At 39.9% G+C, this 23798-nt stretch overlaps 1 protein-coding gene and 1 long non-coding RNA gene across 3 annotated transcripts in view; one reads left to right on the forward strand and one right to left on the reverse strand.

The window, feature by feature from the left end:
- Nucleotides 1-23798, forward strand: part of LOC112834220 (uncharacterized) — a 103807-nt gene that overhangs the window by 55540 nt on the left and 24469 nt on the right. The window lies entirely within an intron of this gene.
- LOC112834219 (large ribosomal subunit protein eL34-like) lies at nt 17377-17822 on the reverse strand. The gene has a single exon (XM_073901790.1). It carries the CDS (start codon nt 17774-17776, stop codon nt 17423-17425), a length of 354 nt encoding a protein of 117 aa, XP_073757891.1. The 5' UTR covers nt 17777-17822; the 3' UTR covers nt 17377-17422.

Raw genomic sequence — 23798 nt, forward strand, 5'->3', positions numbered from 1 at the left:
GTGTAAGTCTTGGCCCCACACAGGAAAGGACTTTCTTTCCTTCCTTTAAAACCTTTAAGCTTAGAAAATTCTACTCTCCATCCCCTATTTCAAAACTTTTTATGAATAATTTTATTTCCTCCCAACATTTTTTGGTTTTAGTTTTTAAAAAGGGTTTCTTGGGGACGCCTGGGTGGCTCAGTTGGTTAAGCGTCTGCCTTCGACTCAGGTCATGATCCCAGATCCTGGGATCGAGTCCCACATCAGGCTCCTTGCTCAGGGGGACCCTGCTTCTCCCTCTGCCTGCAGCTCCCCCTGCTTGTACACGCGCTCTCTCTCTGACACGTAAATAAAATCTTAAAAAATATAAAAAAATAAGAAGTTTTTTGTTCATTTATGAAAGTATTATATTCAATTACAAAAGTCAAGAAAATGCAAAACATTATAGAGATCACCACAGTTAAGGTGTTGGTTATATCTTTGCAGACAGAATTTGTAGTACTTATAGTAAATACTCTATTTTTCTCTTGCGTGAGATTTGTATTTGAACTTTGTTTATGGTATGTTTCACTATAGAGATTTAAATTTGTTATGTGATCAAATTTATCCATCTTTTCTCTTTTGGGCCTCTGGGATTCACATACTTAGAAGACACCTCCCCCGGCACGCACACCTAAAGATTGTACAAACATCCTCCTGTTGTGTTTTCTAGTCGTCTTTTGTCTTTGGCTTTTACACTTAAATTTTAATGCCTCTGGGATCAGTCGTGTGAAAGAAGCGTGCCCCTCTTTGCCCTCAATGATGCAGTAGTTTCTCCACCACAGTTTATTCAGAACGCGTCTCTTTCTTACTAATTTGTAATGCCACCTTAGTCATAAGCTAAACTTCCCTATGTAGCTGGATCACTTTCTCGGCGTTCTGTTAGCTCTCTGCCTTTCAAATCTCCACCCGCATTTGCAGCATTACCTCTCTGTTCTAATGGTTACATCTTTAGAATATGCTTTACTACCAGCAAGGGCAAATGCCCCTTCATTACATTAAAAAACATTCTCGGCTTTCCTTGCCTATCTAGTCATGACTTTTTTCTCTTTTGAAAACATTGGTTATGGAAAATTTTATGTAATCACAGTAAACTAATTGAAACTGTACCGCAGGGGCACCTGGGTGGCTCAGTTGGTTAAGCGACTGCCTTCGATTCAGGTCAGGATCCTGGAGTCCCAGGATCGAGTCCCGCATCAGGCTCCCTGCTCACCAGGGAGTCTGCTTCTCCCTCTGCCCCTCCCCCCTCTCATGTGCTCTCTCTCTCTCTCTCTCATTCTATCTCTCAAATAAATAAATAAAATCCGTATCCTTTAAAAAAAAAAGAAAAAAGAAACCGTACCGCAAAGAATAACAACAACAAAAGCCTTTTGACAAGCGTAGCTCTAGACAAAAACACCATGTACTTGTTTTGATAAAGGTACACACTTTTTGCCAGCGGGAATGACACTTCCTTTTCTGTAACTTGGTTTGGTGTTTTGACAGTTGATAGACATGTCAGTGACATAGATCATCACTTCTGGCGTCTGCATGGTATGGTGCAGGGAGTATACCAGAATATATGTAACTGCTTCTCACTGATCTCGTTCCATTTCAGGTCTTTTCTTTTTTTCTGTTCTCTTGTCTAGCAATTGTAAATATGGTGATGAATTTCCTTGTATGTGCAGCTTTTTGAGCTTCTAATAATTTTCTTCTTCCGATAGATTCTTAGATATGGGATTTCGTGGGCAAAAGGTGTGCATACTTTTTTTTGGTTTTATAATTTTTTGTAGTTTGTTTAAAGTTTTTATTTTAATTCCATTTAGTTAACATACAATGTTTATTAGTTTCAGGTGTACAATATAGTGATTCAACACTTCCATACAACACCAGGTGCTTATCACCAGTGCCCTCCTTAAGAAACATCACCTGTTTCCCCCATCTCCCCACCCACCTCTCCTCTGTTAATCATCAGGTCGTTCTCTATAGTTAAGAGTCTGTTTCTTGGTTTCTCTCTCTTTCTTTCTGTTTCTTGGTTTCTCTCTCGTCTTTCTCTGAATGACTGATTTCACTTAGCATTATACTCTCTAGCTCCATCCATGTCATGGTAAATGGCAAGATTTCATTCTTTTTTTATGGCCATACATGTATGGAATGGAATATATACATATACACACATACTATATCTTCTTTATCCATTCATCAATCGATGGACGGACACTTGGGCTGCTTCCATATTTTGGCTGTTGTAAATAATGCTGCTATAAATATAGGGGTGCATGTGTCCCTGTGAATTAGTGTTTTTCTATTCTTTGGGTAAATATGCAATAGTGCGATTACTGGATTGTAGGGTAGTTGTATTTTTAATTTTTTGAGGAACCTCCATACTGTTTTCCAGAGTGGCTGCCCCAGTTTGCATTCCCACCAAGAGTGCATGAGGGTTCCTTTTTCTCCACATCCTCACCAACACCTACCTGTTTTTTTCTTGTGTTGTTGATTTTAGCCATTTGGATAGGTATGGGGTGATATCTCATTGTAGTTTTGATGTGACTTTCCCTGATGATAAGTGATGATGAGCATCTTTTCATGTGTCTGTTGGCCAACTGCATGTCTTCTTTGGAGAAATGTCTGTTCATGTCTTATGCCAATTTTTAAATTGGGGTGTTGATTTGTATAAGTTCTTTACATGTTTTGGATACTAGCCCTTTATTGGATATGTCATTTGCAGATATCTTCTCCCATTCCATAAGTTTCCTTTTAGCTTTACTGATTGTTTCCTTCATTGTGCAGAGGCTTTTTATTTTGCTATAGTCCTAATAGTGTATTTTTGCTTTTATTTCTCTTGCCTCAAGGAGATATATCTAGAAAAAAGTTGCTATGGCTGATGTCAAAGAAGTTACTGCCTGTGCTCTCTTCTAGGATTTTAATGGTTTCAGGTCTCACATTTAGATCTTTAATCCATTTTGAATTTATTTTTATGTGGTATAAGAATGTGGTCCAGTTTCTTTATTTTGCACATCGTTATCCAGTTTTCTCAGCACCATTTGTTGAAGAAACTGTCCTTTTCCCATTGGATATTGTTAACGTGTGCACACTTTGCCCTCAGGGTTTGTACCAGCAGCCTGCACACACAGGGTGTGAGAGTACCCAACGTCTACGTCTTGGCCAGTGCCAGCCTTTGTGGTCTTTCCTCTATTCTGTTAGGCGAGAATTATTATCCTGTTTTTATTTTTGCTTTGTATTGCTAACAAAGTTGAACATCTTTGCATATGATTACTGTTCATTTGTATTCTTTTGTAACTTTTCTTGCCCAATTTCTTTGCCTAGTTTCCTTTTATGGGTTTGCTTTATTTTATTATTGGCTTATTTAAGGCTTGGATAGAAATGATATCAAACATTAATTTTTTCCCTGTAATGTATTATAAATATTCTCCCCTCCCCCTTTGTCTTTCAACTTTATGGATTTTTTAAAAGTTCTGTTGCTTTCTGGGTTTTGCAATATGGTTAGAAATGTTTTTCCCCAATCCCAAGATATTTTTAAAAATGCATCAATATTTCTTCTAGTGTGTTTATGGCTTTGTCTACTTAAAATCTTTAAATTTTTGACCCATTTGGGATTTATTTTGGTGTCAAGAATGACGTGGGGATCCAGATTTATTATTATTTTTTCCCAAGTGTTGAGTTAGTTATTCCAATTCTATTTATTGATCATTCCATCTGGAGTGTTCTGATTTGAAATTCTAACTTTCTCCTATATCAAATTTCCTTACTTACTTCTGTCCATTTCTGTACTCTCTTTTTTCCTACTGGGCTGTCTGTTTGTCCTGTCACAGTAACATAATACTTTAATTCCCCTAGCTTTATAATATTCTTTAACTCATGCTAGGATAAGTTTCTCTTCATTTTCAATATTTTCTTGACTATCTTTATCTACTTCATTTTAGCATCATTTTGCCTGGTGTCCAAGAAAAAGCACTCTGTAATGTTATTTAGAATTGCAAAAAAGCCCAATATATTATTTGGGGAAACAAAATAATTTTACCATATTGGGTATTTTATCCAAGATTCAGATATGACGTCATGGAACAGTACATCAAAAACTAATGATGTAGGGGCGCCTGGGTGGCTCAGTTGGTTAAACGACTGCTTTCGGGACGCCTGGGTGGCTCAGATGGTTAAGCATCTGCCTTCGGCTCAGGTCATGATCCCAGAGTCCTGGGATCGAGTCCCGCATCGGGCTCACTGCTCCTTGGGAGCCTGTTTCTCCCTCTGCTTCTCTCTCTCTCTCTCCCTCTGTCTCTCATGAATAAATAAATAAATAAAATCTTTAAAAAAAAAAAAACAAAACGACTGCTTTCGGCTCAGGTCATGATCCTGGAGTCTCAGGATCGAGTCCCGCATCGGGCTCCCTGAGTCTGCTTCTCCCTCTGACCCTTCCCCCTCTCGTGTGCTCTCTCTCTCATTCTCTCTCTCTCTCAAATAAATAGATAAATAAAATTAAAAAAAAATCCTCAACTTCCTTTAAAAAAAAACTAATGATGTAATGTATGGTGATTAACATAACAATAAAAAAATTAAAAAAAAGATTCAGATATGACGTTCCATTCGTTGGAGCCTTCCATGATGTCCCTTGATAGCATTATTTTTCTCTTCATGAAAAATGCCTCTAGTTCTTGGCCTGGGTGGATCTCACTGAGGGGCACACACCATGTGTCATGCACCTTAGAAAAAATTTAAGACTTTTAAGGGCAATTTGGACTATCACTGATTTTTCCATACGTGCAGACTTTAGAACCCAACCCATGAGAGCACAAGATCATGCGTGCTGTTCAAATGACCACTGGAGGGCCAAGTGGGCTAGAGGTATTTTCATTCTCGTTTTTATTTTTGTGTTTGTTTATATTGAAATAACTAAATTAAACTGAGTACCGTTGAGGAAAATAGTGCTCTATTTGGTTACCATTTAATCCGAAGCACTTACATAGTTTTTGGTGCAATATGATTTGCCATGATTGACTCAGTGTTTCCCCTTTGGTTTCCGGGAGCTCGCTGCAGAGATACTCTGACTTCTGAGGGCAGGTGTCTGTTAAATGTTGAACCTGTGCAAATTTGCTATACTCCGAGTGAGTCCATGTGCAGCTCTGGCATATGATCAGGTTGTAAGACTCAAGATACTGCTTTTTACCAATAAGAGTTAAAGGGTGTCCTGTAACCTTGGCCGGTGCCAAAAAAAAAAAATCCAGCGTTCCTTGGAACACTTCAAAACTTTTCCTTATTAGTGCAGGCCCAGTCACAAGCTTCCCTCAAAGACCCAGTGTTGGGGGTGAATAGCAAGATAACCGTGGACTCTTTTAGAGACCTGTGAGACTTTGTTCAACTGAAAAAAGCGTTTTCGCTGTAATTATTTCTGACCTGCTTAGTGGTTTCCTACCCGCCCCCTGCCTTGATCCTTTATTCCCTTCAAGTGTGCTAGAGCCATAAAAAGGTTACCAAGGAGTGGGGGGGGGGGTAGTTAATTTAGATCCAGGAAGGTGGGATTTAAATATAACTGTGTAGCTGACAAAATGATTTATTACTTTGTAGGTCATTGGAAAAGAGCAGAATTTCTCAAACTGTGTTCCATGGGCTGATATTAATCATACAAATGCCCTAAGCACAAAAAGTTCTCAGGGTTCCGGGGCCAAGTTGGCTTAGGAAATGCTGCCTGCTAATTCCCCACTCAGAACTCTACAATGTGCATTAGCATATTAAAAGTTCTGAGAAGTACAGCAGCAAAGAATCCAGTTTTAATTCCCTGAGTGATTAAGCAAGTATATTAGTGCAAGGGATAGTTTCCTTTTAGGCCAAACAGGTTTCCCTTAACATCAACTTTGGAAGGGCTAGAGGAGATTTAAGGGAATTTTACTCTCTCCTTTGTCAGAGGGTTCCAGCAGCCCTTTAAAATGTGTGTCAGTGTCAGAATACTAGAGCTAGATTTTATTTATTTTTTTAAGATTTTTTATTTATTTGACAGAGAGAGACACAGCGAGAGAGGGAACACAAGCAGGGGGAGTGGGAGAGGGAGAAGTAGGCTTCCTGCGGAGCAGGGAGCCCGATGCGGGGCTCGATCCCAGGACCCTGGGACCATGACCTGAGCTGAAGGCAGATACTTAACGACTGAGCCACCCAGGCGCCCCTAGAGCTAGATTTTAAATGAAATGCAATCAAAATCAAATTCCACTGAAATATAACTTTGCTTATTTATTCATAACATCAGTGGTGTACTTAAGTGCATTAGATACAATAAATGGTGGACCTTTTAACTCATGTAACACTTTCAGAAAATGACCTAATGTATTCATTGATTATTCAAATAATAGGTATTAAAGGACTTCTGAATCATTAGCACTGTGCTGAGAGCGGTGAGATATTTTAGAGTCTAGCAGTGGTAAGGAATAAGAGAATTTGGAGAAGACAGGAGACCCATATCGTTTGTGTGGCTCCTGGCTATCCTTGGGCAGAATTCAGTCACCAGCTTTCAGTGGCTGTGGGAGGAGCAGTTCCAGCTTGAGCCTGAGAGGGGAGGTGGCGCCAGCTGGAAAGTAGGTCACCTTTTTTCACTGGGGCTCTTGAGGGTTTTGCCAGGGACACTGACACTCACAAACGAAATTCTGACATGTGTCAGTTAGTTTGCAATGATAACATGGCTGCATAACAAACCACCTCAAAACTCAGTCGCTTAAACCGGTATTATATTTATTACTGCAGGTTGCCTTGGGGTGATCTGATCTAGGCTCAGCAGGTGTCCCTGCCCCAGGTTGTGGCAGCCGGGGCTGCTCTGCTTCCTACTTCCCGTCTGTGAGTCAGCTGGAGCATCTCTGTTTACATGTCTCTCATCTTCTTTGGGCCAACGGACTCCCCAGGAATGTTCTTCGCATGAATATGACAGAGGCAAAGATGGCAAGCCTAACCATGCAAGCACTTTCAAGCCTCTGCTTGCATCTCATCTGCTAACATCCCCTCGACCAACGCATGTCAAAGGATGGGAAACTATACCTGGCTCCTTTTGGGTGGATGTTACATAGCAACGGGTGTGGATGTCTACTCTTGTACCAGGGAACAAGTAAATAACTAGAACAGTAGTCTAGTCTGACACATCGTGGGAAGGACCCCTTCTAGGACCCCAGGCTGAGGATGCCAGCTCCCCTTCAGGAATGTAAATTCCACTTAGGGCCTTTGATACCTCAGTTCTGGCTCCTGGATATGAAAAAGTCTGTCTGCAGACACATGAAAAAGTGCTCAACATCACTCGGCATCAGGGAAATCCAAATCAAAACCTCCATGAGATACCACCTCACACCAGTCAGAATGGCTAAAATTAACAAGTCAGGAAATGACAGATGTTGGCGGGGATGTGGAGAAAGGGGAACCCTCCTACACTGTTGGTGGGAATGCAGGCTGGTGCAACCCCTCTGGAAAACAGTATGGAGGTTCCTCAAAAAGTTGAAAATAGAGCTATCATATGATCCAGCAATTGCACTACTGGGTATTTACCACAAAGATACAAATGTAGGGATCCGAAGGGGTACGTGCACCCCAAGGTTTATAGCAGCAATGTCCACAATAGCCAAACTGTGGAAAGAGCCAAGATGTCCATCGACAGATGAATGGATAAAGAAGAAGTGGTATATATACACAATGGAATATTATGCAGCCATCAAAAGGAATGAGATCTTGCCATTTGCAATGACGTGGATGGAACTGGAGGGTGTTATGCTGAGTGAAATAAGTCAATCAGAGAAAGACATGTATCATATGACCTCACTGATATGAGGAATTCTTAATCTCAGGAACAAACTGAGTGTTACTGGAGTGGTTGGGGGTGGGAGGGATGGGGTGGCTGGGTGATAGACATTGGGGAGGGTATGTGCTATGGTGAGTGCTGTGAATTGTGCAAGACTGTTGAATCACAGATCTGTACTTCTGAAACAAATAACGCAACATATTTTAAGAGAAAAGAAAAAGTAGAAGATAGCAGGAGGGGAAGAATGAAGGGGAGTAAGTCAGAGGGGGAGATGAACCAGGAGAGATGATGGACTCTGAAAAATAAACTGAGGGTTCTAGAGGGGAGGAGGGTAGGGGGATGGGTTAGCCTGGTGATGGGTATTAAAGAGGGCACGTTCTGCGTGGAGCACTGGGTATTATGCACAAACAATGAATCATGGAACACTACATCACAAACTAATGATGTAATGTATGGTGATTAACATAACAATAAAAAATTAAAAAAAAAAGTCTGTCTGCATCCAGTGAGACCCAAGGGCTGGCAGCTGACTTTGAATAACATATAGCAGCCTTGGGCGCCTGGGTGGCTCGGTTGGTTAAGCGACTGCCTTCGGCTCGGGTCGTGATCCTGGAGTCCCGGGATCGAGTCCCACGTTGGGCTCCCTGCTCAGCGGGGAGTCTGCTTCTCCCTCTGACCCTCTTCCCTCTCGTGCTCTCTATCTCTCATTCTCTCTCAAATAAATAAATAAAATCTTTTAAAAAAAAAATAGCAGCCTGGGAACAGAAGTTTGGCCAGATGAGCAGGCTGATCCCCAGCCCATATATTCTAGACACATCCTCCTCCTTCTCAGACTCAGGTCCTGGCTGCAGCCAGCATATACAGTGCCTTTGTGCAGGCTGGAAGAAGGTAGCTCATGAGACCCTCTTCAGGGAGCCACTGGAGGATGAGTTCCAACCAGCCAAGAGATGGCAGAGGAAACTTCACAAAAGGATTGAATGTTGGAAATATTTGACAAGAGACATAAGGCAAAAGCAAAGAAGGGGACAAGATGAATGGAATAGAGTGTGGGGTAGACCGTGCAAAATGGCCTCTCTTCCGCACTGACTCTGGGCTTGGCCACATGACTTGTTTGGTCAATGGAGTGATAGTAGATGTAGTATAAGCAGAGACTTTTTGAAAAGCACTTGGGTGTTGGGACTTGCCTCTCTTGCTGCTGGAAGCCCTTCTGTGGCCATCTGAACAAGCCCAGGCTAGCCTGCTGGATGATTAGAGGTGTATTGCTGTTGCCTCAGCTGACATCCAGCCACTGCCAGACCCCTGAGTGAGGCCCCTCAGGACCAGTCTTGCTGTCAACCCCTTAACTAGACCACGCGGCCAAGCTGACCCAGAGGAGCTAGCTGCTTAGCCAACCCACAGGACTATGACAAATAATGAATGTTCACTGCTTTAAGTCTCTCCATTCTGAGGTGTTTTGTTAAACAGAGAGAGCTAAATGATACATAATGTAATTGTTGTATGCCCTGGCAATGAACAAATAAGATGGAGTAAGTTTTTGGATTGCCTTGCCTTTAATGCTGACAGATCGCGTTGTCCAAATTTAAGAATATTTAAGAATAAAAAGATAAACTATAAGAAAAACAGTATTATTGACGAAAATTGGGTAGGAAAAGATAGGAGGAGGTGGAGGAAGAGGAGACAGAAGCTGATTCTATTGTTCACTTTTTAGACAAGACAAAGAAGACATTACAGGTGTTATATAAACATATAAATGTAGAGATAAGCACTAGAGCAGAATACAAATCTTCCTTAATAGATGAAGCACTGCAATAAAAGGTAGAGAAAATATATCACATTATATATTAAAATATATACCAAATTTTATTAGATCTTAAGACTGTATCGATTGTAAGATCGCTATTATTTTAATCATCACTGTTGCCAATGAAACCACAAAGCACCATCAGTTGTAAGACACATCCCAATTCCAAAGATGTTAAAATGGGGGAAAAAGTGACCAGGCATTGCTACAATGCAGCATCTAAAAACAGAAAACATCGTATAAAATATGACAAAACTGAGACCAAACATATGTCAAACTAACAAATGTAAATGTAATTCTCCCATTAGAAGAAAAAGATCTTCAGACTGGATCACAAAGCAAAATAGAAAAACTAAAACTAAAAGCCATTTGTAACAACACAGATGGACCTAGAGGGGGTTATGCTAAGTGAAATAAGTCAGACAGAGAAAGGCAAGTAACACGTGATTTCACTCCTCTATGGAATTTAAGAAACAAAACAAATCAACAAACAAAGGAAAAAAGAGGCAAAAAAAAACCCAGACTCTCAAAGGCAGAGAACAAACGGATGGTTGCCAGAGGGGAGGTGGGTGGGAGGAGGGGTGAAGTAGGTGAAGGGGATTTAGCGTATGATGATGAGTACTGAGTAATGTACAGAATTGTTGAATCAAAAGAAAGCATATAGACAAAGATACACCAGCAGAAAAATGAACTGTGTGTGTGTGTGGGGGGGGTCATCATAATCCTAATATAAAATAAGGTAAAATTCAGGCCCCAAAGTATTGAATAAGACAAAAGCTGGCACTTTATTATGCCACAGAACACCATGGAAATACAGCAGTTACACACATCTATGCATCAAATCGTAGCATCTTTTATTAAGCATAAACTAAGGAGACATAAGGAGAAATACACAAAACGCACCGATCATAGACCTTAACTCATTTATTTCAGTGGAAGACAGATAAAGCTGACAAAAAATTGTTATATCAACTCCATTAAATATTTGATAGCCATTGCAAATGAAGATCATATAGTTCTAGAGGAAAAGTATACAACGTATGAGAAAAAATACATCCCACGTGTGTAACTGTGTTATCTCATTATAACCTGCAAATTGGGTGTTTAGAGGTGAGTAAAATTGGAAGAGCCATAAGGGAAGCGTGATTCATTGTTTGAGCAAAAAGAATTGAGAGTCTGTAGATTTTAGCAAGTAGTTTTGATGATTTCAGTATTTTAAAGAAAATGCTAAGTAATTATTTAGCATAAATCTGTATAGTCCTTATAGAGAACATCTACAGCAACACTGGCCCATTGAGGGTATGTGTAGAGACATCCAAACAGGAAATACAGTCATTTATGAATTCATTCATATCATATGACTAACTCCAGAGCATCTGACTTAAAACCAAATTTAAAAGGTTAGACTTAACAAAGGCAGTGTAATCAGGACACTGAGTGAGACATTTGCTGGTTGTTCTCCGTGCTCTAAACATTAGCTTTGACACGTGAAAAATACTTCCCACCAACTATTCTTCCACTGCAATCTGCAACACTTAGCTAAAAGAACGTAAGTATCTGAAACAAATAATATTAAGTTCCCAAAGAATTATAGATTTCCAGGGGCGTGGGATGGGAAGGGAAGAAGGGTACAATAATGGAATTCTGAGAATCATTGGTTTCAAACAAGGAAACTAAGACAACTCGGATTGTTTAAATGACTCACCTATGGTTACGCAGCTAGGTAGAAGCAGGTTTGAGATTAGAACAAAATTACTGCTTTCCAGAAAGAAAAATGTTAAGTTTCTTCCAGCTCTGCCACCTGAATACTCATTAGACTTAGAACCCACCATAGTTGAAGATAAATGTTACATTTCATGTGTTATACTATGTATGTGTTAGTGTGTCCATACAGTTTTGATTTTCTGAACCTGTAAGAAGTCTTGCATGGAAGTCTCATACCTTAGGATTTCATATGGCACTTTATTATGCCATATGAAACATTGGCACAACATTGTGTCAATACAGTAGCAGACTTTGTCATCCGTTCTCTCTTGTGGCCACGGTCCCCTTGCTCATGGCAGCTGTTTCGCCGAGCTCGTTTCCTGACTTGGAATGTGCCCAGTCAGCTGTGGAAAACAAAACCCAAGAAGCACAAAATTTAACAGTTGCATACATTTATTTAAAAATAACAATGCGTGCAGGGCTTCTTATGTTAAAAATCTTCTGTACACATGTTTCAAAGCCAAAGTGCACCAAATTTCCAAAATAAAGCTTGTAGAAATATAAGCAGGCGGGAATGCACTCAGCAAGCTGATGGTTCCCAAAGCCAGATGTGAAGCTAGAATGCTGTGGAGAGATGCAACAGTGGTTTCCGAGTTAAACAAATTTTCAAAAACAGTAAACAGGGTGAATGGATAAGATCTCGGGTCAACAGAGGGAACCAGGGAAGAATCTAAGAATTGAAGCGTGGCCCGTGAAAGGAAGGCTTTGGGATGAGTGCTTAAAGATTTGGGTTATATATATTTATTCAAAAATATATTTTTGAATATAAGTATTCAAAAATACTTTAAAGCACCTGTAGTGTGCCCAGTATTGCATAGAATAGGTTGTTAATGTTGTCAATTGTCTATATGTTTATTTCCATTTTATAGATTCTTTGTCACAAATCTTCAATTCCAGTATTGGTTAGCTACAGCAGGTGCCCAGAATATTCCTGGGACCTTCCTGACTGCCTGCCTGGAACATGCCTTTTTTTTTTTTTAAGATTTTATCTGTTCATTTGAGAGAGAGAGCGAGGGAGAGGGAGAGCGCGTGCACATGAGTCGGGGGAGGGGCAGAGGGAGAGCCAGACTCCCTGCTGAGCAGGGAGCTTGATGTGGGGCTCGATCTAGGACCCTGGGATCATGACTTGATTCAGTACCACCTCAAGTGTAAGATCTATCTATCTATCTATATATAGAATCTATCTGTTTTCCTGTTTTGCATTGAAGAGCTGTTTTGAGTTTTGAATTGTCATCGCTGTTCCTCTATTAGGGTATATTATCCAGAGGATTTTCTGCCTTGTTAAAGAGCAATACAAGCCAACAGCTCTTCAGGGGTTTCTAATTTCTCATGTTGTATTTGCCTTTCAATAGAATATATTCCTCTGTTTAGAAGCCATTGTCCTGTTTCACATTATGTTATATGATCTTTGTGTTTTGAGACGCTTTTGAGCTTTTATCTTGAATTTCACTTTCCTCCAAACAATGGCCATTTTGTAATTCCCGTATCTCAGGAAAGGCTCAGAATGGACGGAGGGGGGAAAAAGGATAGAGTGTCAACTGGAATGGGACCAGCTGTAGGGCCTGCTGGTGAGAAAGAGGAGACTAGGACCTGTGCTCAAGAGAGCAGCTCAGCTATGGGATGGGCCCAGAGGGCGACAGCCAGTAGGTTTTCAGGGTTCGGTTATCTTAGGTAACTTTGAGCTGTCCTATTCTGATATTTACTTATTCAACAGATTTCCAGTCTGGTCATGATGGAGTAGCTGGTATTAGATGTAACCTTCTACCACTAATAACTGTTTTAAAAATGGACAAAACTTAAGCAGTACTTTTCAGGCATTAGTGAGTAGCTTAGAGCCATGATCTTTGAGCCAAGGGAAGCTACTTGAGATGACTTCCATGTTTACCCTGGCCTTCCACTTGGGTGTGATTTGCAAACCACAATGCAGGAAAATAATACCCTAATTATGTAATTACTGTTTCTTTTTTGTGGTGGGAACACTTAGGATCTACTCTCTTAGCAAACATCAAGTACATAATACAGTGTTATTAGCTGTGGTCACCATGCTGTACGCTAGCGCTCCGGGACTTGTTGATCTCGCGGCTGGAAGTTTACAGCCTTCGACCAACATGTCCCAACTTCCCCCAGACCCCAGCCCCCGGTGACTGTCACTCTACTCTCTCTTTCTCTGGGTTCCGGCTTTTTAAGATTTGGATGTTTTAGACATGTAAGTGAAATCATACGGTATTTGTCTTTCTCTGTCTGACTTATTTCACTCAGCATCATACCCTCAGGGTCCATCATGTTGTTCCAAATGGCAAGATTTCCTTGTTTTCTATGGCTGAATAATACTCCATTTGTGTGTGTATATGTATATATATACACATTTATATACAATTGTATATATTGTGTGTATACATTGTTTGGTGTGTGTATGTGTACACATATCACAGCTTCTTTATCCATTCAACCACGAGCGGACACTTGGGTTGTTTCCATGTCTTGGCTATTGTGAATAATGCTACAATGATATCTTTTCAAGTTACTGATTTCATTTCCTTTGGATATATTCCCAGAGTGGGATTGCTGGATCATATGGTAGTTTTATTTTTAATTTTGTGAGGAACCCCCACACTGTTTTCCCTAGTGGGTGCACCTGTTTACATTCCCGCCCACAGTGCATGCCCACATCCTTGCCAGCATGTGTTATCTTTTGTCTTTTTGATGATGGCCATTCTAACAGGTGTGAGGTGCTATCTTACTTTGATTTTGATTTGCACGTCCCTGATGTTGAACATCTTTTCAGGTACCTGTTGGCCTTTTGTATATCTTCTTTGAAAAAATGTTTATATGGGTGTTTTGCCCATTTTTAATTGGATTATTTGTTGTGGTTGTTGTTGTTGTGTTGCTATTGTATTACTCCCTTTTAAAGCTGTTGCCCAGTGGAGCCTGGCTGGCACAGTCACTGGAGCGTGTGACTTTTGATCTCGGGGTTGTGGGCTTGAGCCCCATGTTGGGTGTAGAGATTACTTTAGAATAAAGTCTTAAAAAAAAAAACAACAATAAAACTGTGGCCCAAATATGATTTCCCATAGCATAGCCAAAGCAGGACAGAGTTTTTAAAAAGACCTTGCTAAATATCAAGGAGAATAAAAGTGAAAACCAGGAACATACAAGAAGCATAAAAAGAGGTCAGCTTACAAAAGATCTTAGTTTAACAGACTTGATTGGGACACAGGCCTTGTGCCACTCACTTCTTCCCTCCCGAACCCCCAGAGGCTGGTACAACTAGACAGGCTCTTGACATGGGTTCTTACTTCCCTGCTCCTGGCCTGTGTCCATGCAGAAGGCATCACCAACAGCTCACAGACTCAGCCTCTCAGACATGGTAAGTCATTCACTGCCTGGTCAAGAGAGTGATTCTATTTTATATGCCTTTATAAAGCCCTTCCTCTTGGTTCTTGTTTCTGGATTGATAGATTCTTCCCAGTCCCCAGATGATAGGCAGAATTTTGATAACTGACAGAATGGATTATCTCACTCTTCAAGTCAGACCCAATCCACGGGATAAAAGTCCAGCAGGTAACGTTGCCTACCTACGTACTAACCCCAGCCCCAATGCAACAGGTGTTATGAGTACATCACAGTGGTGGGTCCTTCTACAAACATTTGGTTAACATGTGAGCCTGCTGGAATTTTTTCTCCCCCATGTTCTCTGCTGCTATTTTGCCTAGTGTTTTAGTTATCTATGGCTGTGTAACAAAGCACCCCGAAACAGTGGTCTAAAAAGGAGCAAAAGTCCGTGAGTTGGGGGGTTGAACAGCTGCATAGTCCTTGCTTGGAGTCTCTTATGAGGTTGTAGGCAGTTGGTGACTGGGTCTGGGTCATCTTGAAAGCCTCTTGAGTCCTATGTTTGGCACCTGGGCTGGGAAGAATGGCTGGCGGCGCTCCACAGGCCTCTATCTCTGATCTTCCCATAAGGGGTCTCACCAGTATGGAGCCTCCTTACAGGACCATGGAAGCCTCCATTCACTGGTGGCTTGTGAATCTCTGCCTTTCCTATTCAGTATCACCACGTGGGGATGAAGGAAACTGTGAATATTCAGATGAATAGTGTACAACCAGGACCACAGCCGTTTAAATTCTATGTGATCAGGAAGAGAAATTTCAAGAAGGCATTTGGTATACACAATGTAACCAGTCTTTGATTGGCTATCAGGTTTTCAATATCGTTGTACTACTTCCCGAGGAACAAGCCCAAGGGATAAGTCTGGGCCTCTTGTGTTTTGGGAGCTGGTGATGACCACCACGGAAGGTGGGAAGGCAAGGTGTGTGATCTGGGTTCTGGCTGTCTGGATTTAACTCCCAGCACAGCCACATCCGTTGTGAGCTCTCCAAGCGGATGTGGTTTCCCCAATCCCTCTTGGCCTGTCTTCCTTTGAAAAATGAGGATCCTAGTAGCACCTATCTCATGGTTTTTGTGAAGCATAGATTGGGTATTTCACCGTTTTTGTGAAGCATAGATTAGGTATTTCACCAAAAGCGTTTAGAACATCTATCTATCACAGAGCAACACTCAAAAAACTGTTAGCTATTATTACCATTCACACAAGGTCTTAGAATTTTTTGCTATGAAGCATCGGATTTTTATTGACAAGCCTTTGGCCTGACGTCCCCATCTCTCAGAAAATGTTGATGTGAGTATACATGAGTAGACATAAATAGAAAGAAGAATAAAAATATTCAGATGGGTTTGACACAAAGACAATTCTCCTTTAGCAATTACGAAGCTATAAAAAGAATGAGAGCATATAGTGTTCTCAACACATTTCCAAACAACTTGGCTCAAGGATCAATTACAGTACAGATAAGTACTAAGCCCCCCTGGAAGCTCCTTTGCACAGCCCTATGAAAGTTTCAGGGCTGATTGCATTTTTTTTGGCAGCAAGAAAATTTGTCAAGCAGGAGTGTGAAAATTGGAATTGTCAAGGCTGCAACAAAAAGCAAGCACATTTCACCATTTTGTGGAAACATCAAGGTTGAGCTTCACAGCTGCTGTCCTGGATGAAAGAAAACACAGGCCCCTGGCTAGAAAAAATGGAACGTAATTATGTCATGATGAGCTGGGAGAAAATGGCAAGGAAAAATTGCGATGCAAAGCATGATGGATGCTATTTTGTCGATTGGAACTGCTGGAATGTTGCGGTAGAGCAGGGTGGCATAATAACTCTGTTTTCTTCTTTCCCAACTTGGCAAGCAGAAACACAGCAGCGGACCGCATCTTTTTTTTTTTTTTTCTCGACATAATTATGACAGGTTTGTAGAATGGATTGTAGAGTCATCGATAATGAAAATAAAGTGAATACACCACTTTAAGACACAAAGCCGTAATTCTATTGAGTAGGAATTTTCTGTTGCCTATCTATATTTTGAAAATACCATGGGGGTCTTCTCTGAGTATAATTTACATGATGACAAACCATCCATCTTTGAATATGTGGCTTCCAGGTAGTGTGGATTTTATTCACATCTGGTCAGCGTTAATCACATTTTAAATCATGATTTATGTCACAATCAGGAAGACTCAATTCAAATCATCAATCAAGGAGACTCGATTTCTATTTGTTCCCTTCTGCAAAGGGTGCGGTCTAGCAGTTTGGTTTGCTGGTAAGTTAATGGGTGTTCTGCAAAGAGTTAGAAGGTGTATTCTATTTTAATGCAGTATTTAAAATTTCATGTCTTCATCACTAAATAAGAAATCAGATTGATGATTCAGGTGTTTTAACAACCAAATTATTCATAGCATATACTTTTAATTTCTTTACTGGGGGATTAATCATTTCTATCTTTTTTTTCTTTTTTTAGACAGAGAGATAAGGGGTGGAGAGGGGAAGGGGAAGAGGGAGAGAGAGAATCTTAAGCAGGCTTCGTGCTCATCTGATGCGGGGCTCGGTCTCACAACCCTGAGATCGTGACCTGAACTGACATCAAGAGTTGGTCACTTAACCGACTGAGCCACCCCCCAATCATTTCTTTTTTCTTTTTTTTTTTTTAGCCTTCTGATTTTTTTTTTTATTACTCAAGAAAGCTTCATTTTTTTATTTAGCTTTCTGACTCTGTGCTTGGGCCTTCAACACTTTCACAACGATTTTCTGCTCTTCGATAAGAAAAGCACGCTTGATCCTGTCACGAACACACTTAGCACACATGGAACCACCATAGGCCCTGCTGACGTGTTTTTTCGTTTTGGACAACCTCATAAGGACTTTAGGTCTCACAGCACGAACTCCTCGAAGTCGGCCTGGGCACACGCCACATGCAGATTTTGGTGCTTTCCCAACCTTCTTGGTATAAAGGTAAACGATTCTATTACCAGGGGTTCGGGACAGCCTAGTTTTGTTAGAGGCTGTATTATAGGACAGCCTATGACGGTAGGTCAAACGCTGGACCATTCTGAATGCCTACGGACGCCGTCCCCAGAAGAGAGAAAAGGAAGCACTTGCAAGTTTAAAGGTTAACTCCCCCCCAATCATTTCTAATTTACCCAAATAACCATAGATATATAGGGAATATATCTGGCATGCCATATTTAAAAAAAACAACAACAACATGTGTCTGAGCCACTTTATTTAACAGAAATAACAAACATATTAAATGTGCAGGTGTATGTTTTTAAAAGTAATGTTGGGGTCTAGCATGTGGGGTGAATTGGCAGCTAAAAGGCTGGAGGCACACATAGCAGTTAGGACATTATTTCAATGGTCAGGGAAGGAGGCGAGGAGCACCTGACCCCAGGCAGTGGTACTCAGTTGGAAGCAAGGAGACAGCCTTTGTGGCAGTGAGGAGAGACCTCTGGGAGGAGCAGATGAAGAGCGGGACAACAAGTCATGGGAGGTAAGGCTGGAGATGATGTTTTACACAAGGCTTCAGTGAGGCTAATGTCTTCTTTCCAATATCAGTTTTCTTCACTAAGAGCCGCTACCATGTTTAAAAATCAAATTACCATTATTATAGTAGCACTTAAAAATTCTATATAGTGTTCACTGACTGCTTTCTCCTTCTGTGCTGAGTCTTTTATCAGTTCATTTAGAACTCCAGAGTTTAAAAAAAAAATCACACATAGTTTTGGGTTGACTATTTGCATATAAATTATCATAATTCATATATATATGTCAAATGCACTTGCATATAAAACAGAGAGAAATTAAAGATCTAAGTAAGTGGGAAAATATACCATACTTATAAAGTGGAAGGTTCAATTTAGTTAAAATGTAAAATCTCCCCAAACTGATCTTTAGATTTAATCTGACTTCAATCAAAAGCCCAGAAAAAATTGATAAGTGAATTCTAAAACTTAAATGAAGTACAAAGAACATAGAGTAGCCAAAATAACCTTTAAAAACTACAGCAAAGGGGGCGCCTGGGTGGCTCAGTTGGTTGGGTGACTGCCTTTGGCTCAGGTCATGATCCTGGAGTCCCGGGACCGAGTCCCTCCTCAGCAGGGAGTCTGCTTCTCCCTCTTCCCTCCCCCCTCTCATGTGCTCTCTCTCTCTCTCTCAAATAAATAAATAAAATCTCAAAAAAAAAAAAAAAACTACAGCAAAGCTGAAGACCTCACAGTCTAAATTCAGGACTTACTATAAAGCTAACGTAATCAAACCCAGCATGGTATTGGTGTTATAATGGACAAATGGATTATTGGAATAGAAGAGAGTCCAGAAATACACTTACACATAGCTGATTGATTCTTCAGCAAATGGCACTGGAACCCAACTTTTCAAAATGGGCAAAAGACTTAAACAGGTGCTTCAAAAAGAAGAAACAGAAATAGCCAATGAGCACATGAAGAGATGCTCACCTCTTAGTCACCATAGAAATGCAATTTGAAACCTGAAATGAGGTCCTGTTATATGTCCAACCAAGTGACTAACATTAAAAAGACAGACAATATCAAGTGTAGGCAAGGGTATGGAGCAACAAATGTCTCATATATGACTTGTGGGAGTATAAAATGGTACAACAACTTGGGAAAACTGGTGTTTTCCAATACAGTTAATGCAGTTCCCAGAAGTGCCACTTACAGGTTTTAGCAAAGTGAAACAAAAATGTAGGTTCAGCTGAAGATACACAGAAAAAATAGTAAAAAACTGAACATAACACAAATGTCCAATAGTAGGAGAATAAATATACAATTTGTAGCATATCCATAGAATGGAAAAGAGGAACAAACTACTGAATCTCAAAATAGTGCATCTCAAAAATAATATGAGCAAAAATCTCAAAATGTGAGTAAAAGAAGCTAGATATAAAACAGTACATATGCATGATTCCATTTATACGGAATTCTACAATAGGCAAAATGATCTACAGTGACAGAAATCAGAGTAGTGGGTGCTTTGAATGGGGAGAGTTGACTAGAAGTGGGTACAAGCGAATTTTCTGGGGTGATGGAGATGTTCTGTATCTTGACTGAGTGTTAGTTACATGGGTGTAGGTATTTTTCAAAATGTATTGAATTATACACTATGATCTATGCATTTCACTGTATGTAAATTTTACTTCAATGAAAAAAATTCCCAAGGGATTCCCAAGGAATAATAGTTTCATCTAATATGTACATATGAGAGGTCTTTAGAAGTCTTCTGATGTGTCCCACATTAATAATGTAGGAAGCACTAAAAACCATAGTTCCACATTACCAAAACTCAGAAAACATGGATGTGACCAAACCTGTTTCAAGGACAGTTTGTAACTCTTATTATTAAACATCTGTAAATGTGTCAATATCTTGGATGTCACCCCATCCTCCCTTTGGCTGGTAAGAAATCTTAAAACCTGCTTTCCCCTGGCAATATTTCTGGGGCTTAGTAAGTGGGGAGGGATTATAATTCTCTTGATCACTGCTGACTTGAAATCTCTGCTTCTACTGATTTTGTGATATGTGTCCTAGACTGTTGCTACCTTTGCTCTTTTCACACTCCTTCTTTTCCTGGGATAACATCCACAAAACCAGCACAATATTTTCACTCAAGGTTGTGTGTGGAGTCCATTTGGCTGAACTTTTGAAGCTGTGGAGCAGTTTAATATTGAACATAACACATGAAATGATGCATATGCCTCTGTGGATCTTTCATTGGCCACTTTTTATTTGCTATCCAACATCTGGGCTCTCTCCTTTCCACTTCTCTTCTCCTCCTTGGCTTCCTGCAATCTCCAGGGTTCCTTCTCACTTTGCAGATATTTGTAGTTTCCCTCCTCACCAATCTAGGTCTAACTTTCAACATGTCAGATGGTCCTTAAGGTAACTTACTGAGATCCCTGAGAGTAATTTCAAACTCATGAATATCCTCCCTTTCACCTCCTGCCACAAAAGGAAATACAGAAAGTTCTTACAAACATCCTCCAACTGGAAGAAAAGTGGATGGAATGTGTAGCTATGCAGCCCTGGGGAAGAGAGAAGGAATATCTTTGAAAGTGGGACATCTCACACATCAGCACAGATGATAGAGGAGGCCAGAAAAGGCCATTTCCCGGGATTCTTTGGTGTTTTGCCCAAAACATGAAGAAAATGACTCAATGCCCATGAGAGTGGGACACATCTCTGTGAGGATGGTTGTCCCAGATATAAGACATTAAATGAATGCTCAAAAGAGAGAGGGTGCTGGTCAGTGCCCTAGTAAGGGCTTTAGACACCTCAGCTACCTCAACATTGCCCCCCACCCTACATGGCACATGCTTCTCAGGCTATAGATTGTGGCTCAGAGGGGAAGACAAATGGGTGTCAGATCAGGTGGAAAATATCAAGGGGAACTTATCCACGTGATAGCAGAGTGAATAGAAGATCTGGACAGATGGGTACCATCATTAGCATGTGCAAGATGAAAAGAAATGGCATGTAGCTCTGTAAGTTTGTAACAACAAAAATGCACAAAATGTTGCGTGGAAATGACAAAGAGCCCAGGCTGGAAGCAAACATAATCTAAGGAGCAGAAGGAAACCTCCAGGTGTTTTTCATGATATGGAAGAACTGCAAGAGGGTATGAACTCAATAAAACTAGCTCAATACAGGGGTAATAAAATAATAGAGATGCAAAGAAAAGAGATGTGGAAGAACAATGAGACTCCAAACACCATTACAGATCTGATTCATAATTTAGAGAGAGCCAGAAATCAAATTCCTAATATAGAAAAAAAAAGTTTAAGATAATCACAGTAACTTCAGAGGAAAAATACAAAAGGACTAAAGCAATTAAGAAGGTGATGGGGAGGCCCCTGGGTGGCTTAGTAGGTTAAGCGTCCGACTCTTGGTTTTGGCTCAGGTCATGATCTCAGGGTTGTGGGATGGAGCCACAGGCTCTATGCTCAGTGGGGAGTCTACTTGAGATTTCTCTCCCTTTGCCCCTCCCCCACTTGTGCTCTCTCACGCCCTCTCTTCCTCTGTCTCTCTAAAAGTAAGTAAATCTTGGGGAAAATAGATGATGGATTTGAAGGAATGACAAAATGAACCAACGTAAAGATAACTAGAGTTTGTCAAATATAGAACTCAAGATACTGACCAGAAAGAATTTTCATTAATATGATAGAGGAAAACATCCCTATCCCATGTAATGAAAGAACAATAACATCTTTGGCTCATAGGGGCACATACTCTCTGGGGGAAAATTTATACAGAACAATCAATACCTTACACATTGTTAAGTTATTGGACTTTGAGACTAAAGACATAATTTTTCAGGCATCCAGATGGATAAAGAAGTCATTTATGAGGGAGGACATCACTTTTGATTTCTCCACAGTAGCATTCATTTCTAGTAGACATTGCAGAGGCATAATACTGGTAGTGTTCTGAGGGGAAGAAGGTGTGACCCAAGATGATGACGACCAGCCACAGCGTTCTTCTAGTAGAAAGGAAACAGGAAGTCACACTCAACCACGGAAGAGTCCCAGAAATATTTCATATGGCACTTCTTGTAAAAAGAATGACTTGACATTAAATAGAACCAATGATGAGATTAATTTTTTTACCCTTATTCAGTGAAAAAACAAAAGGTCAATGTTACGTGTTAAATTCATATAAAAACACAGACTAAAACTGAGCAACTGGGGAAATGTTTATTGAACCAAATGTGTTATAACACTTGACAAAATGAAAATACAGCTAACAAGATGCCGGTGGGTGAAAGAGATGTAAGAATAAAAATCTCATATTTCATAGCAGGGAATCAATAATTTTTATCCAAAATTGAGGCATGTAGAAAAAAATACAATAAATTCAACTTTTCAATTGTTTTATAACCTTGGAGAAATCTTTTAGGGACATCTTATAAAAAATATTTTTTTCTGAAGTTCAGCAATTTCTTAAATTTCACACAAGTTTTTATTCTTTTGGTAAAGTCAAATATTAAATATAAATCCTTTGATTTGTGTATGTCTTCTGATGTAGGTCTGGAATGATATTTATGTCATGCTTAACACTGTTTTCTTTTCCTGGTTGGTGGAATTTGGGGCAGTTTTTTGTTTTGTTGGTTTTTGCTTACTTTTAATATGTTTTCTATACTTTCAAAATTATTTAAAAAATTATTTAAATTTTTATTTTTATTTTTTATTTAACTGAAACTTTAGTAAGTTTTTGAAATAAATATGAGAATGGCCAATACAATTTAGAAAAGACAACAGCAGGGGCACCTGGGTGGCTCAGTTGGTTAAGCGTCTGGCTCTTGATCTCAGCTGAGGTCTTGATCTGAGGGTCCTCAGTTCAAGCTCTGCATTGGGCTCCATGCTGGGCATGGGGCCTACTTAAAAAAAAAAGAAAAAAAAAAGACAACAGCAGAGAAGGGTGACTTGCCCTATTGAATACTGAAACATTATAATGCAATTGCAGGAAATAAAGCAATGTGGAGTGGAGGGAAGAACAGGTAGCTATTTCACTGGAACAGAATGGAGTTTATACCCTGACTCGTGCTTTTATGGGAATCGGTGTCTGTTAGATGGAGTGCCTTAAATTGGTGGCATTATTTAATAAATTCTGTTAGGTATTTGAAGAATAAGTTGAAACGCTATCTCATAACATGTAACACAAGAAGTCTTTAATAGTTTAAGAATCTTAGAGTTTAAAAAAAGGAAGAATAATAGGAAGCAACATAAGAAGATGAGGAAATTGTAGGTGATTTCTGGTAGGGGAGGACTTGGTCATTCTGATGCCTCAAGAAGAAAAACAAACGAAAATGATAATAAGATTGACTACTTGAAATTTTAAATGTTTGTATGTGACAAACCACCACACAAATGATTAAAATCAAATGTGAACTGGGGAAAATTTGGCTATGTATGTATCTATCTATCTAGTAGGCAACTAATTAATATCTTTAACATATAAGCGCTTGCACAAATGAATAAGAAATGAAAGGCATGAACAGACCAGTCACAAAGACAAGAAACATTAAAAAGGTAGAAAATGAAGTAAATATTTCCTTT

The sequence above is a fragment of the Callorhinus ursinus genome, unplaced genomic scaffold (assembly GCF_003265705.2).
Source record: "Callorhinus ursinus isolate GAN/ISIS: 27379988/994484 unplaced genomic scaffold, GSC_fseal_2.0 scaffold15, whole genome shotgun sequence".
Taxonomy (NCBI): domain Eukaryota; kingdom Metazoa; phylum Chordata; class Mammalia; order Carnivora; family Otariidae; genus Callorhinus; species Callorhinus ursinus.

What these genes read in the sequence shown, in the direction of transcription:
- LOC112834219 (XM_073901790.1), bottom strand. Translation starts at nt 17,776, where the DNA reads ATGGTCCAGCGTTTGACCTACCGTCATAGGCTGTCCTATAATACAGCC.